This window comes from Electrona antarctica (genome assembly GCF_951216825.1).
Source record: "Electrona antarctica genome assembly, chromosome: 5".
Classification (NCBI taxonomy): domain Eukaryota; kingdom Metazoa; phylum Chordata; class Actinopteri; order Myctophiformes; family Myctophidae; genus Electrona; species Electrona antarctica.
Window position 1 is genome coordinate 27200528 of NC_136810.1, and position 17300 is coordinate 27217827.

The 17300-nt window shown below is 41.5% G+C and overlaps 1 protein-coding gene across 3 annotated transcripts in view; it reads left to right on the forward strand.

The window, feature by feature from the left end:
* The window catches only part of ankrd26 (ankyrin repeat domain containing 26), a 54099-nt gene extending 38855 nt beyond the window's left edge, over positions 1 to 15244 (forward strand). For 2 of the 3 annotated variants that reach the window (XM_079501985.1, XM_079501986.1), the window contains exons 33-45: positions 64 to 239; positions 475 to 568; positions 1141 to 1167; positions 2123 to 2200; positions 3373 to 3507; positions 4365 to 4477; positions 4836 to 4986; positions 5801 to 5940; positions 7212 to 7362; positions 7965 to 8200; positions 9479 to 9704; positions 13222 to 13267; positions 13739 to 15244. In XM_079501985.1, the coding sequence (XP_079358111.1) occupies positions 64 to 239; positions 475 to 568; positions 1141 to 1167; positions 2123 to 2200; positions 3373 to 3507; positions 4365 to 4477; positions 4836 to 4986; positions 5801 to 5940; positions 7212 to 7362; positions 7965 to 8200; positions 9479 to 9704; positions 13222 to 13267; positions 13739 to 13869 (1704 nt within the window). In that variant the 3' untranslated portion in view covers positions 13870 to 15244. The remainder of the gene's footprint in view (positions 1 to 63; positions 240 to 474; positions 569 to 1140; positions 1168 to 2122; positions 2201 to 3372; positions 3508 to 4364; positions 4478 to 4835; positions 4987 to 5800; positions 5941 to 7211; positions 7363 to 7964; positions 8201 to 9478; positions 9705 to 13221; positions 13268 to 13738) is intronic. The other variant, XM_079501987.1, reaches the window with a different exon arrangement.
* Positions 15245 to 17300: the final 2056 nt, after the last annotated feature.

A 17300-nucleotide genomic window follows, 5' to 3' on the forward strand; every position in this document is an offset into this window, starting at 1 on the left:
GGCAGATGGAAGGCTGGCTACACCAGGCTACCTCTAACCCGTGGTTTACCTCCCGTCACGCAGGTGCAGGAGGGTGAGGATCAGTACGTCCAGGCAGAGAGGCGCAGCAACACGATGAAGAGCAGCCTGGATGACAAGGACAGAGAGCTCTGCACCGCCACCCAGAGGCTGCAGGGGGCACTGTCGGCCTCGGCGGGCACAGACGCCACCACCAAACAGCTGGAGGAGGCTGTACAGAGGTAACCCAACCCAAGGATCCCTCATGTCTAGGTTTAGACATGAGTTACATTCATACTATTGTTACTTTTGCTGTGTGTACACGTTGACACACTAGAGAGAATGAAACAGTAAGTACCCCCCCCCAAAAAAAAAGAAAGAGAAAAACCAACAGCTATAAAATAACATGCCCAAAATAGGGAGGCCAGGGTGAGCGTGGTTAATGAATGTCAATATAAATATGGTCGTCCCTTTTAGACTGGAGATAGAGAACGCCAGGCTGGAAGCCGCTGCCAAGCAACAGAGCAACAAAATCGAAGCGCTGCAGAAAGAGGTTCAGGAGGCTACCATGGTATGTGATATTATTAACTCAACACTCACCCTGACACACTGCATGGTATGTGATATTATCCACTCAACACTCACCCTGACACACTGCATGGTAGGTGATATTATCCACTCAACACTCACCCTGACACACTGCATGGTAGGTGATATTATCCACTCAACACTCACCCTGACACACTGCATGGTTTGTGATGTTATCCACTGAACCATGATTTTAAAAACTCAAAACGTTTCATCAGTTATTTTATTATTATTTTCCAAAAGTATTTAATAAATATAATTAAATAATTTCCATAAAGACATTTTCAAAAGTAGTGAAAATAGCAGATCTACAAGCGTACAGCCTCAAGTGTTGCAAACATCTAATTTCTCTTTTGGGTCTTGGGCGGCTGATGATGCATTGTCCAGTTCACACAGATTTATATACTGTACATGTAGTTGTACTCGAAATGTACTGTAATTCTGGAAACTGTTATATATAAATCAATCAATCAAATGTGATGGTTCCAGATAGATGAGTTTGGATCGTTTCCTGTCTGTAGATGTGCTATAAAGTGTTCCATGATCTTTTCACAGCCATCTGAGAGTTCACCTGGAGGAGGGGTTGGTATTATGAATGTAGACCTTTGTCTTTCTGCGTGGGTTGACTGACTTCTGCTTTGGTTTTGCTCTTCCCAAAGATTCTCATTGTCAGTCAGTGCACACTATGCTATTCAAGGGCAACTGTGCTTTTTAGTTGTTGTTGTTTTTTTTACTTGAACCAACCATTTCAATTTAAACATTTAGCAGACGCAGAGTAAATGTCGTCATCTCGTTAAACGGCAAGGTGATATCTGCAAAAAAAATCAGTTAAGTTCTTCAAGGTAACTTGGATAGTGGATACCAGGTATTAGGTAAACATCAAACCCAGCATCTGTCTAAACAACATGCTATCTAAATAACATACTTAGCTTTTATGGACAAGCAAGGAAAGTCTTCCCTAGGGAGATCCAGTGATATTGGCACGTCATCGACACCAAACGCATTGCAAAGATTTATGTATGTCACATTTTCTCATGATGTCCTCACTATATAAAGGTAGTTTTTTTGCTAAGTTGCCCTTTAACGACTGCACTTTGATATTGGAGAATGCAGAAAGAATCTAAAGACATGTTTATAGCTTAGCTTAAAATTACTTTTAGTTTTAGATCGGCTGTTCTGGGAGGGAATGTCTTGGTGGTGGTCTCTATTATGTCATCACTGTCATGCAGAAACCTTGTATCTCCCTATTTCAACATTTTGTGTTTTTTATTTTAATTTTCTCTCCATTTCCTGAAAAGTCACAGTTTTGGACATACAAGGTTTCTGCCTGACGGTGACAAAATGTGTATTCTCCCTCTAACTTGATCTTGGTTTGTGGGATTCTTTACTCCTTTCCTTTGTATCTGTGTGATGCTTGACACTTTCTCTAAGATTAAAGTTTCATTGGGAGTGGTGGACATTTTAAACCCGATAAGGTGGAGGTTTAAAAACCAACAAGGAAAAAGACAGTTTATCCAACTCCAGCTTATTCCCTCAGGTTAGGGGACGATTGGAGGACTTGGTAACAAACCTACAAGGCAGTAAGATGAATTTGGAGGACCAACTCGGTCGAGAGGTCGGTTGCATGCTCACTTATTTTACATAATGAAACTTTAACTTCTAAATCAGTGCTTTTCAAAGTGGAGTCCAGGGGTCCTTCAGTTAGTAATGGCATACACATCTGTTTAACCACTTTAACCCTATCAGCTATTTTAAAAGAAAATCTTGGGGAAAAAAAGTGGAATATTATTTGAATGCTTTTAACAACAGATATTGTTTCGGGGGCCCTGTTACAAAATATTATAATATGGATGCTCACGGCCAAATAAATACATTAATTTGGGGATCCTTAAATTGCAAAAAGTTTGAAAACCACTGATTCCTTGTTCTCATCTCATCTTCCCCAAGGCTTGTCTAACTGGAGTCAAATATTTATGCAACCCTTGTGACGTTTTAAAAAACTTATTTTGAAGGTATGGGGTTAGTTTTTGTAGCGAGTACATTTACAGAGCTACAGCAAGTTGCATTAAAGGTTAGGCACTATGAGTGACATTTATTTTAAGTAAGTATTAAATAGCTCTATATTGTGATTGTGATGTTTGTTCAGTAACAGTCTCCCCGCTCTCTCCAGCTCTTTAATAAACAGATAATACATTTTCAGGATGGGACACCAATTTTATCCAATCAGAAGCGATAAATGAGCTTTGTGGGGTTCTCGCTTCTGATTGGTTGAAATTGGCGTCCCACATGAAAATGTATTTTCGGTCTACTAAACTAAAGAGCTGGAGAAACAGGGAGAGCCCTGTTACTGAACAACCCATAGCAAGGATTACTATGCTTTACATTTAAAAAGCGTTTAACAAAATCATTAGCCTGGATCCAGCCCATAGACCCATTTTTTTAAGTGGTTACGTCTGTGGGTTTTTATGAATACTATACTGGTGCTCGGCTGTAGAGCACAGAGTCTGTAACGATGGAAGTTGGACATCCATGTACGTACAGACGTACAGCGACGTGGTGCATTTATAGATGGATTGCACGGATTAAAAGGGCTTTTACTAAAATAATGACTACATGGACCCATCGGAACATAGGTTATTTTCCCCCATTTCCTGAAAAGTAACAGTTTTGGACTGTTTCCACCCGACAGCGATGATGATAATATACTGTATGTGTATATGTATTATACATATACACACACATACACACACACACTGTATAATGTGCTCACTGTCCTGGATCCTCAAGGTGCAGAGGCAGAGCATGCTGTCCCACACAGCCCAGGACTCGCAGGCGTTGTGGGAGGAGGAGTTGAAGAGCCGCTCCAAGCTGGGCCTGCGTCTGGCGGAGCTGGAGAAGGAGAAGGGAGAGCTGGGCAGCCTGGTAGGTGACCCACCACCACGACCACCTTGACAACACTGTCACATAGATAGCTGCTCGGAAATGTTCACCAACAAGCCCCTGTTTTGACAGCTTGTGTATTCTTATTGACAGTAACGACCTGTCAAGACAGAGGCAACAGAGCCTCTTGAGATATAACCATGAAATACAAACCAACAAAGACACAATAGAGTTCTCCACAGATGGGAGATCTTTTTGTAGGTCAACCTGGAACTTACAAACTTGCTTACATACTTTGTTATAGCCAAGGATTCCAACCGTAGACTTCCAATTACATTTTTGCATAATTGGATACAATTATACAAGTAAAAGCACACGAGGCTTAATCATTTGTGGTGGAAACATTGTGTAATTTATGTAGTAGACTAAAACATGAAACTCTTATAGGCCTATGCCATCTACAGACGTTATTTTCTGCATGGATCAAAAATGAAATGAAAGCATAATTTGTAATTTCCCGAAGTAAATCATTTCAAACGAGCAATCCATTTCGACGATTTTGTACTTTTCTTAAATCGAAGATTCAGGTTTCTGTTATTGGAACTTGTGCCTCCGTCCACAAAGGGTTAACCCTGTATGGATTTGTTCATAACGTAACAGAGCAGAGTGGGATGCATCCCAGGGGAGCATCAACGGCGACTTTAATGCGTCCTGTCTTAATCTGCAGGTCGCACAGTTTTCAACATCACTGATTGTGTGTGTGTGTGTGTGTGTGTGTGTGTGTGTGTGTGTGTGTGTGTGTGTGTGTGTGTGTGTGTGTGTGTGTGTGTGTGTGTGTGTGTGTGTGTGTGTGTGTCTGTGTCTGTGTCTGTGTCTGTGTCTGTGTCTTCGTCTTCCAGATGGAGATTGAGAAGAAGAAAGTGAAGAAGATAGCGGAGCAGAAGAAGTCAACGGACAGCAGGCTGGAACAGGAGATGAAGAGAAACACTGATCTCCAAAAAGAAATGTACAGGTGACCTTACCTCCTCCGCCCACCCTGCGCAGCCTCCACCACTGGCTCCCATCCATGTGTACTGTACCTCCTCCTCCTGCCCAGTACAACGCATTCCTTCCTGGCTTACGTAACACTGGTGTTAGCTCTCTGTGTTTCCGCTACAGAGATGTGGTTTGGATACTTCAAGAATACCTGCAATATTAACAGTGATTGCACAGTGAAACCGGTGTCAAAGTCAAACTGTGTGTGTGTGTGTGTGTGTGTGTGTGTGTGTGTGTGTGTGTGTGTGTGTGTGTGTGTGTGTGTGTGTGTGTGTGTGTGTGTGTGTGTGTGTGTGTTTGTGTTTGTGTTTGTGTTTGTGTGTTTGTGTTTCCAGGCTACGTACTCTGTTGAAGACGGCGAAGAAGAAATACCGGGAGCATGCAGGCGGGGGAGCAGAGTTTGGCTCCTCCCCCATGAGCAGCATGAGGATGGAGACTGGACGATACAGCCAGAACGATGGCGCCGCAGGACGCATGAAGGAACAGGTCCGTTTATGATGGTGGTTCTCAAACCGTTGGTTCTAGGGCATCCCCAGCAAAATTTGTTAATACAGCATCAAAATCACTTCAACCACTTAAACCCCTATTTTAGCAGATTTATGCGGTGTAGCACTTCACTAAGTACTCAAAGTCACTTTATGTGGGATAACAAGAGAAACTATTAGGTAAAAGAATCAAAGAAATGTTGTGGTAAAGGAAACACTACAAGCAAGTGAGGGTGGAGGACGGACAGACAGATGTTTATTGATCCCAGGAGGGAAATTCAGTCACCAAGGCAGTACCTGAGCGGCATAAACGGAGGTCTCCGTCCTATAATAAAAGGACGGAACTTTATTGATATCAAAAGCGAGCGCATCGCTCCACAGGCTGGGAGCGTCTGTTGGGCAACATTCAATGTCATTTCCGGTTGGGAAAAAAATGTTTCCCCCCCATTTTAGTGGATGAGACCAAAAATCTTAAAACATGAATAACTCTTGATCTAAATCAATCCATCCAATTATAATCAAAGATTATGTTTTTGACGACCCATCGCGGTCCCGTCGCTAGTCTCGTTCATACCTCCCGTTGTTGTCGATCGCCACGGGGGTGTTTTGGCTACATCTAGCTACTTCAAGCTACTTCCAAAATGGCGCAGAGCAACCTTGAAATAGGTCCTGAAGAAACAAATCGCTGGGCGTCCTGATTTAATGGTTACAAATACCCCCGGGCGTTCGGGGTGTTAACAGCAGTTCTACAAAAAGAGTGTATTGACCAAAAAAAATTACATAATAGAGCTTGAACTATAACAACCCTTGTGCAGGTGGACGATCTGCAGATGCAGCTGGGCAGGGAGACGTCTCGCAGCAGAGAACTGGACAAGTTAAATGGAGAGCTGCAACAGCAGCTGTCCTCCGTGAAGGGTCTGAGCCGTAGCACTGAGAGGCTGGAGAAGGCCAACAGGTAGGGACCCATATCCACGTCAACTATTGACTATGTTTTTAGTCATTATTCTGTTGAATGCTTTTACGTTTAATTGAATATTCGTGTTTTGCTTTGTTTTGTTTTTACCAGCAGCTTCGTAGACGGTGCTGGTTAGTGTTTCCCCTGGAAACTTGCGACACCGCTAGTCGACCGGTAGATCTTTCTGCTGAGTGTTGCCAAGTCCGCAAATTTCAAAAGCCCACAAAAACACCTTTCAACACACTACTTACACGCACTCCAACTCGCTTATAATTCGCGGACCTGGCAACACTGCCTCCCCTCTCCATTGGCTCACACACACGCTCACACACACACGCGCACGCATGCCTGGAAGCCACCGCCCACTCCACAAAGTGTCATCTCGACTCTCGCCTACTCTCATGCAGGAGACACAACGGACTGCCGCATCACGCTTTTGCTTATTCCTTCTAAATCTCTGTATATAAAATATAGCTCACTCAGCGAATCTCTTAGTTACATCAATATTGTTCTTCGACAATAGTTGGTTTGTATTACGATTAGACAGTTCGCATTGGCCATTTCGCCTGTCCCAGTCCCAGAGCCAAATAATGGAACAGTTACGACATTGGGGGGGCAGATAACAGCGGAGCGCCGCTAAAACGTGGCAGCAGACTCGCTGATTTAATGGGTAACAGACATTTGCTACCGACAGCCTGTGCGTGCGGAGCGATGCGAATCATGCGATATATGATGGTTTGGAGAATGGGCGACCTGAGCGTGTACAAATACAACCAAATGGACCCATAACTCATAGTAGCCAATTTCAATGCAATATGGTCAAACTGACTGATACTGATAGTCAGATATATTGCTGTCAGGTGAAAACCTTGTATGACCAAAACCATTCCTTTACAAAATATATAATCATCAAAAATACATAAAATAGTTAAAATAGCCTATCTACAAGCTCACACTGCATCATATTCATATCTTCACACGTTGGGAGCTTGTAGATCTGCTTTTCTTTTTTCTGTGGACCACCACCGCCGCAAATATAAAAGCTGCTGGTAATAATATGACGAAAGTCATCATTTCTTGTTTTAATATATTTCTCAATGAATTGATTGACTACAGGTTATACTTTGTCGCACAACAGTGTCGTGCAGAAATAATTACAATTGCTGCCAGATATTTTACAAGCTCACAGAGTGAGCTTGCCAGCTATTCTAAAAATAATTCAAGGGATCTTGAGTGGATAACATCCTATGGATACCCATGTGTACCAACAGACAGCTGGAGGAGGAGCTGACAGGCCTGAGGCGCCAGGCGGAGGCTGGCATGCTGGACCCGGGCCAGGCGGAGCAGTACCGCCGGGAGGCTGAGGACAGAGCCCGCCTGGAGATCCGTCAGAAACTGGAGGAGGTTAACCTCTTCCTGCAGGTGAGCGCTCTGCTCTGCAGCTCCCACAACCACTTTCAATTAACATTTTTCTCTTTTCTTTTCTTTTTTTTTAAATCCCTAGTAGAGGCACTGGGTCTAATTTATAATTCGTCAGAAAAAGAAAATACTTTCAACAACACAAAAACATAAAATAAACAGACACTTTTGCCAAACCATAGATCAGGGCCTAATCTATTAGTGTCTAATCACTAGTCTAAAGGCCAAAGTCCCTACACCAGTTTTTCACCTTTTATGTATTAACTGCAACATGTTTAAGGAAGGAAAGTGAACATATTGTACTGGACATTCCACTCAGGAGCAAATGGCATGATTCATTTATTTTCTTCCTGAAAGCATATTTTTTCAATTGTCATTATTTGAAGGGTACAACAGGAGAAGAGCAACTCTTAAGTACTTGTTCCTCCAGAACCAGATTAATAGTTTGTCTAACTCGTAATAGGCTTTTCAACACAGTCTTATGGATTCATGTTCAGGTACTAACCCGTTAAAACCGTGAAAGCATTTGTGGCATTTTAGATTTTTGCATTACTTTTTTCATTAACAATCATGAAAATGTTTAACATCCCTATTCCCTCCTCCAGACGCAGGCCGCCTCCCAAGAGGCTCTGGACCAGCTGAAATCGGCCAACGAGTCCAATGTGCGCTCCAGTCTGGAGCAGAGGATCCGGGAGCTGGAGGTGGAGCTGTCGCGCAACCGCAACACGCAGCAGGACAGCCTCAGTCAGAGGGACAGCACTCGCACCGAACTGGAGCGATACCGCCACCTCTACACCGACGAGCTACGCACCCGCAAGTCACTGGCTGCCAAACTGGAGAGGTGAGAGAGAGACAGTGCCGTCTCCAGGGAATAATCAGCATGGGGCCATAATTTTTTCAAAGGGGGCACTTTATTTTTCACGTTCACCACCCATAATAGCAAGCAAATGCTCACATATACAATAAACAACACAAAAGCCTTCACCAACAGCCTATACAACAGCTACACGTATAGGCTCCAATTATCCACCAAGAGAACAAAATTAATAACAAAAGATAATAGCCTACAGAACATACCATAACACATATATTGTCATGTGGAAACATTATTGCATGCACCAACAACAGAACGATCAAATACAATTATGTTGAGCATCTCCACGGCGGGAGGAAAGGGAAGGAGGAAAGAAAAGACTGCTATGCAGCACCATTCACCAACAACAAATACAGTTGAGCATTAATTTATAGGCTTTAGTGTCTTTGTTATGTTGCCATCTCCACGGCGGGGGGAAAAGGAGAAAAGGCTATATGCACCAACCAACAACAACAAATATAGTTGAGCATTAAGTTATTAAGCCTATATAGTGTCTTTCTTTTTGTTGGGAGGAAAGCGGGGGGGGGGGGGTCCACTTCACTGCCAAGCATTATCCAAGACCATTGACAGTTCCAACTTCCTCAGCTAACTTTAAAGGGACAGTCAAACCCTGACAGAGATTAACAATAACAGCAGCAACAAATTAGGCTAATGCGTTTTGCTAGTGCATAATGACAAACTAAAATATAAGAGACCTAGGTGTATGTTTCGTTTATTTGCACTCATGACAAACGAGCGTTTCTTTCCACTAAACAGGCTACGCAGATATCTGTCCCATTTCACCTGATTTGGTGTGTCAGCACCGAGATCCTCTGTCTGGTGGAGAAGTATGTTATGGAGGAGGGGGCTCTGTGTCCGAACGTTGACTGCTTGAACTCCCCGCAATATTAACTGCGGCGACGTGGTCATGGTGGTGATTTCACTATCATCGTCTTCTTTGTCATCAATCTGACATTCTGAAAGTGGTGCTGAGTCAGAGTTTGCCGATTTTTGTGGCGTTTTGGCTTTGAGCCAGTTCCTTTAATCCAGCGGTTCCCAAGCAAAATTAGTTGATAGAGTATCAAAATCAGTTTAACCACTTAAACCCTATTTAATAGTTTTTAAGGATGGCGGGCACAGCGCTAGTTTGAATCCGCCCCTCTAGTCCATGAAAAGCTTGGCTACTTTCGGGCTAGTGTGACATCGACGATATGAGGCTTTAGTGGTCAGCTAACCAATGAACCTGTGCTGTTCACCCTCCTGCAGGTCAAACACCCGTCTGTCTGACGCCAACGCCAAGCTGCTGAACGAGCGCCACCGCACCAAGGCCCTGTTCAGCAACAGCCTGGGAGACATGAGCTCCCTGGGGGGCTCCCCCACGGGATACGGGGCCTCGCTGGGGCCCCTCAACAGGAGTCTGGGCTTAGGGCTGCCCCTGCTCAGCCCCATGTCTGAGGGACACAACAGTTCAGTGGAGGATTACCTGGCCAGGGTCAGCAGCACACACACACACACACACACACACACACACACACACAAATAGCACACTCCAAAAGAAAAGAATGGCGATGGAGAAACCTCACAACATAGCCACCACCTGTCCTTTGAGTTCAATGGACAGGTGGGGGCATCTTGTGAGATTTGCGCTATTAAAACGTCACATTCTCTGTGTCTATAGTATTTAAGGGCCTGTGTCCGTAGAAAAAGCGTATTTTGAGCTGCCAGCTCACAACGCGCCATGCTTGTAGAACTGCTGTTTCCTGCTAATGTCGTCCCCCCCCCAGAATAGGGATGCGAGAGTTCAAGTGGTTAATGTAAAAATAAAAACAAAATAAAGTCCCTATCACATGAAGTATCTCTGAGGTCTCCCTAGGGGTCACAGACCCCATGTTGAAATGAAGGCCCCTGTTCTTGGATATTTGTGCAAATAACGCAGATGGCATGATGTTGGAGCACAGTGGCGGTTGATAGGTTTGGAGTGGAGTGTGCTTTACTCAGAAGTGTTGTGGACATGATATGCAAAGTGTCCCTCTTCTCAAAAAACACATTATTTTTGTGTGACTTGATGTGCATTACATTTTCCATTGTCATACTGTGGTCATTGTCTGTATTGTTATGTGTTTTCATCTGGTGGTGCTTGTTGTGCAGCGGCGAGTTTGACATAAACTGTGATTGTCTTCAATGTTGGTAGAATAGTGTCTGGAGTAATGTTTCTCCAGACATAAATGTCATAAATGTAACTTCCCTATTTAATTGAATCTATCAAAAGAAACTGACTTCACTTATTATATTGCTCACTCCAGGCGATCTTCCTTCTCTCACCTAAACATCCTTCCTTCTCTTAATCTCTTCTGTGTAATCCTGCACCATCCCTCTCTAGTGTAATGGCTAATTAGCATTTTGCTGTACGTCAGTATCCTATGCTATCATAGCAGATCTACAAAGCTCACAATAATTGACCTCTTATTTATTCAGGGGAGCCCATTGAGAGCAAGCTCTCTTTTTAAAGTCACAAATTACAAGAAGAAAACAACAAATAACACAATTTCACATAAGGTGAAATATAGTGGAATATAGTGGACATTATGATGCTAATACACTGGCGTTACAGAAAACAGGTACAGATGTTATGTGCAGTGGTGTCATGCTCGTAGAACGCAGTACCACGCCGTGGTAAAAGTAAATTTTGACTTGCACGCGCAGGGACGGAACGGAACGGTGCATGTGTGTGCGCGCTAGCACCTAATCAACCTCGCGTCACCAGACTTTCCAAGACGCACCAGTAGGCTACACAGTGGTCTAGGTTTACTCCCCCCCCCCCCCCCTTTTAGTTTTGCTAGTGTGCAGTAAAGATGTTTGTCTGACTATTTTAAGTCTACTTTTGTGTTTGTGTCTAAAACTCTCACACACTATTTAACAATAGGCTTAGGCTATATCAGCTGTTTGTGCATGCTGCGATGCGCACATGCACGCACATGAACACACACGCGTGTGTGTGCACGTGACGTCATAAAAACGCTGTGATACCAGTAAAATAAACACCATGACACCACTGGTTATGTGTTGCATCATCAAGTAGTGCCTTAAATGACTATAGAGATCAGTTCAGTACGTGAGATCTTGCAGATCTGTTGTGTTCGGCACAGGACACTAGTTGTACCCTAGTATAAATCAGGCTTCAGTCTTCCGCCTAATCTTTTCTTCTCTAGCGGGACTTTAACGCTGTCTCTATTTCTCACTCCTTCAGCTTCTAGCTAAAAAGTCTGTCTCTCACCTCTCGTCCCTTCAGCCAGACTCGTGACCAGGTGTGTAGGTTGTGTGTATCTCACTGCCTGTGGTTGGCTGATTGGACTGCTTTGTTTGAACCCCACGCTTTGTGTTGAAGTGTCGACTTTAACACCTGAAAGCTTTTTCAGTTGAAAAGACATTTTTGTTGAGTGAAAGAGACATGCAGCAAAGTACAGTATACATTAGCCTGAACTGTGGTGTGTTTGGGAATTTGATAAGTTAGAATGTGAACTTGGGCCTGTCATAATTATTACATAATTGTCTAATCGCAATTAGAAAATTATTTCAGATAATGGCAATTATTTTGTCATAATCGTCATAATAGTTTCCACGTTGAAACGTTTTCAAACATTCGTGACACATTGTCAGCTATTTTTTTGTACCTATTTTTTAAGTATAAGAATAATGAATATGTATATGTATATTTCAGTTGTCATATCTGCCCTGCAGATTAGCAGGCAAATTATTCATATGCTCCGACGTTCAATGCCAAAAACACAATTAAAGCGTTAATCGCAATTACATATTTTTGTATTCATGACAGCCCTATTTGAACTAGGAACTAGGTACTTGCATATAGTGTATAGATACTTGTATCACATGAAACCTATCCTGGACAAAAAAAATATATCCAGATTTCTTCTAAACCCCTTTGATGTCTCTGTTTGAGTTGGACTTTGTAATGCTGTGACACATCTACTATGGAATTTCACCATATTCCTATTTTATTTTTGTTTGCCAGCAGCTGCACCAAGATGACCTTGGCAAAAAGCTTGGTTGACATTTACTGAATTGGACCGAAGATATTTGAACCTTACTCAGACCACACAAAAAACACCAATACGGTGTACACTGAACTTAAATTACAATTAGAAGATTATTTTTCAATGTACTCTCGTTCTTATGTCGTCAGTTGTATGTAGCTCCTGTGTCCAGCAGAAACACTGGACTGATGCAGAACTTGCATGCTCCCATGTTGTCCTGTGTTCTCTCTCGTATCTCTGCTTTTCATGCAGTGTTTTTGTTCAATCCATGAATATCCGCTGTTGAATGTTTACAGTAGTCCTTAAAGTCATACTGTTTTTTGTATTAAACAAGTTATTTTTTTATATAATCTTTCACTGGTAGGCTATATATTTTCAGAATAACCCAACCATTCCAACAAAATTGAATTTACTGATGGCCCCAGACAATGCTGTAGGCACCGGAAATGTACCAGAAATGTATTTATTTGTATTTTAATGTTAATATATCTAGGCTAGTATACCATTTGTGACTCTCTCTGGACCCTATCTTGCTTTACCCCTTATGCCTAAACTTCTACTATTTTGAAAAACCTTTGAAAATAGTGAAAATAGGCCATCTACATCGACATGCTGTGAGCTTGCAGATCGTATTTGAACAAAAAAATGCTTTAAAAGTTTAGGCATACTGTGGTATGTGGTAAGGCAATGACATGGCGCTACCAGTAGGTGTCAGCAAGAAGGATGTTAATAGAACACAGTATGACTTTAAATGTGGATTTGTCATAGTGTTATGTTTGTGACAAATATCTCCCATCTGTGTTGAATTGTTTTCATATTTATTTAACAGCACTGCTTTCTTTCTTTCTTTCTTTTTTAGCTAATGTAGCCTCTCTTTTTTAATTTTTTTTAGCGAATGTAGCCTATTACTAAGTTCACATCTAACTCCATGTTTGTGATTTCCTTCCTTTCCTCCAGATGCGGAGTGAACTGGAGAGAAACATATCAAGGGAACTGGCTCAAGGTGAGTGTGATGTGGAACATCTAATCTGTGATATCTCATCTTCCCAGGAGGGTGCTCTGGTGGTGCTGGGATAAAGGACCTGTCCAGTGGGGTGGGAAGGAGGGGGCGTCAGTTAAATCGACATAATAAAGTAGAAAAATAGTCTAATCATGTCATTAGAGGTGAAAAAGTTCCCGGCGTAGACATTTATAAGCTCAAGGCACGTCGCTTTACGCCACGTTTCTAACCGCATTTTGAGCTTGTAGATCTGCTACTTTTACTTTTACTTGCTTTTGTGTGACGCGTCGTGTAGTATGATCAAGTAAAAAAAACACAAAAAGTTAAAATATGAAGATAAGACGTTCTGCCCAACATCAACGATATATTTCATTGACAAGCGTCTATTCTTGGAATGGAATAGGGATGCTAGAATTGATGTGGTTATCTCTCTCTCTCTCTCTCTCTCTCTCTCTCTCTCTCTCTGGTCCCCAGGGAAGGCAGAGTTGGAGGGCAGTCCGACCCGCAGGTCCCCAGTGGGCTCTGCCTGTGGAGTGGAGCTGGACCCCGTCAGCAGGGCCACACAGGACTACCTGGAGGTACTGAAGAAGAATTACATGATCTGAACACAGCTGGCTGGACCACGACGCAGCCAGAAGGATCAAAGGAGTTACGGCTGGCCGGTATGGACAAAAGCAAATATTACAATATGTTTTTCACCGAAATTCCTCCATACCGACATTGTGACGATAACATGATTTTTAATTTTCATAGTATAGAATAAAATAGGGCCCAAGTGATTAAAACCAGGAAAATCAACAATTACAGCATGTCATGTCATGATGATTACGATATCCAAAGATCCCAGTTGATATCTAGTCTTGCGTCACACTGTCAAAATCATATCAATATATTGCCCAGACCTAGTTCAAGTTCATGTCCAATGTTTTTGGCGGAAAAGACAATTATGTATTTTTAACAACAAAAAATTACAAGCAACGCACAACGCTTTTGCCAAAGCATAGGTTAGGCCAAAGGCACTACACCAGTTTTACACCATGTATCCTTTAACTCCCAACACTTTTTAGGAAGGAAGGTGAACATATTATTGTACATTGCACTTACCCACTCAGGAGCAAATCGTTACCGTCGGGTGGAAACCTTGTATGTCCAAAACAGTTGCTTTTCAGGAAATGTAAAAAAAAAAAAAAAAAAAAAAAAAACGGATGTAGTTATTTATATGTAGTTATTTAGTCACATGCTCTTGTTAATACTTTTCATTTGTTCAATATTTATCAAACCTACAGAGAGACAACCACTTTCACTTAAAGAAGAAGAAACAAAATATCAATGCCAAAGGAGGGCCTTAAAATACAAACAAACAAATAAAAGGTTGAAATATGGAGATACAAGGTTTCTGCCCGACAGCACCGAAATGGCATGATTTTTTAATTATATATTTTTTTGTCTTGAAAGCATATTTTTATGCCATATTTGTAACAAAAGTTATTATTGATGGGTACGACAGGAGAGCAACTCTTAAGTATTTGTTCCTTCAGATGAATAATGTGTCTAATCCATAATAATCGTTTCAGCACAGTGTGCGTGTGTGTATATACAGTATATAGCGTTGTAATTTGGGTTTTTAATCTGTGAATATTGGTATGGAGATAAAGTGAATTTCTAAGTATGATAAGTAAGTAATATTGCCAAGATATTATATTTGGTACGTGCCATGTCATGGTGCAATTACTTTGTCTTGGTTTTGTTTTATTTGACTCATTTGAGTCTCCTTTTTTTTTAACATGATATACTTGAATGAGACAAACTAGAATATTCTCTGGTTGCTGAAACAGGGTCATTTCAGAGGTTTGCTTAAGAAAACAGTATTTCTTTTATTTTTCTAAATGAAATATACTGTAACAAAAGAACATTATATAAGGGACAATATCAAACGCCTGTACATTACAGAAGATCCTGAAGTTGTGAATAAAATGTGCGGAAAAACTGAGCTTACGTCCACCGTTCATATCTTGATGTTAATTTATTTCACCATATACAGGGCAAGTGATAGAATTAAAGGACAACTTTAGTTATTTTCAACCAAGGTTCATGTTTTAGGTTATTAGAGAAAGTAAAAGATGAGTGTTAATTGTTTTTAATTTGCTGCTTTCTTTCGTTTTAACGAATTTAGCTATTTCTGGTGGCGGGGGCATTCAAACATGGGGCTAAATATGTATTTGTTTACAAAATGTTATAGCGACTTATTGTTTTATTATTTACTGTAGTACTACTAGATCCGTGAAAATTACATCTGGCCACAAAAGATCACAGGATCTACTGAATGTGAAGGGGGAGGTGACAAACTGACACAGTATGGTGTTGTAGTACCCCCTTCACATTCAGTAGATCCTGTGATCTTTTGTGGCCAGATATAATTTTCTGGGGTCTAGTAGGACTATAGTAAATAATAAAAATATAAAGTCGCTTTAAAATTTTGTAAAAAAAAGAACAATACATATTTAGCCCCAAATAGTTAAAATTGCTCAAACGAAAGAATATAGCAAATGAAAAAAGAAATATGAACACTTATCTTTTACTTTCTTTAATAACAACCTAAAACATGAATCTTGTTTGAAAAAAAACTAAAGTTGTCCTTTAAGATCAAACTACTTACTGATATTTACTGATACAATCCAGGTGTTCATAGAAACAGGCCTTTGCCTCTGCTTTTGATACGTCCCTGGAGCCAGTGGAGAAGAACCTCTGCCCCACAGTTTTCACATCGACCTATTATAGTGCCACCAGGAGGCCGAAGTTTGCTAAACACATTTTTGGTTATTATATAGATAGATATTGGATATCCTGATAATTGTTTCCAGCGTCTCTCGGTGTATGAGCATGCAGATTGGTTATTTTTGCTTGTTATAACTTATTATTATTATTATTATTATTTATGTATTTATTTACGTTTTTGTTTTTTTTAACAACCTCCCCTTGAGGGGTGGTTGTAGTTATAATGGAGAAGTAGGAGAAGTAAATTAAAAAAACTTCACAGGTCCTGGAAGGGTATGGGTTAACGCTGTCCCTGTCTTAGTCAAAACGAGCCATTAGACTTTAGACATTAGTCTCAATTATTGTATGCATAACTTAGAGATATTGAACTGGAGCCATCTCATTCCAAGGTAAACACACACGTGCGTGCGTGCGTGCGTGCGTGCGTGCGTGCGTGCGTGCGTGCGTGCGTGCGTGCGTGCGTGCGTGCGTGCGTGCGTGCGTGCGTGCGTGCGTGCGTGTGAAAAATGAAGCTTGATATCAATATCTCATGCCTCTCCATTTTGTAACCCACCTCTCATTAGTTGATGTATTTCACTTCGTTGATACCCTCCCCCTCCACACACAAAACACATGAACATAACGCGCTGGTTTAGAAAAGCATTCCCCTCACTTATTAAAAGATGTGTTTATGCCCCCACTGCTGGCGTACCTCGCATCACTTTGATGTCCCCCTCTCTCTGTCAGCCCTCAAATGTTAGATATTCAAATTCCGGTTACGTTTATTTTTGTTTCTTTTTTTTACAGTAAGATGGGCACATCAGACAGACTGACTATTAGCTGGTTTTATTATTCTTCCCTGCCTTTTATTTCCTGTTTTAATAGACGCCACTTCATACACTAAAGGCGTGAGCCTTGTTTTTGATTGAGGAGGTTACAAACATTGTCACCGAGCTGTAGACAAGAGAGGAATACAAATAAGACACATTGTGAATAAGATGAGTTGAAAGGGTTGTTTTTGAAAAAGCAGGCGAAGGCTCAGAACAAATCATTCTTCCACTGGGTTCATGGTGTTTTCTGTGTGATGCCCACTCTTGTTGTCTCACACTTGTCAGCCCAACAAATCGGCTATGAAGACAATTCCTGCATTATCGACTCTGTCGTGTGGAAATTGTGTGTCCAAAACTGTAACTTGTCTGGAAATTGAAAAAGAAAAGAAGAACCTGTGTTGCAATGGAGTGTGGGTCTCAATATTCGGTGTATGTAGGGTTGAACAGATTTG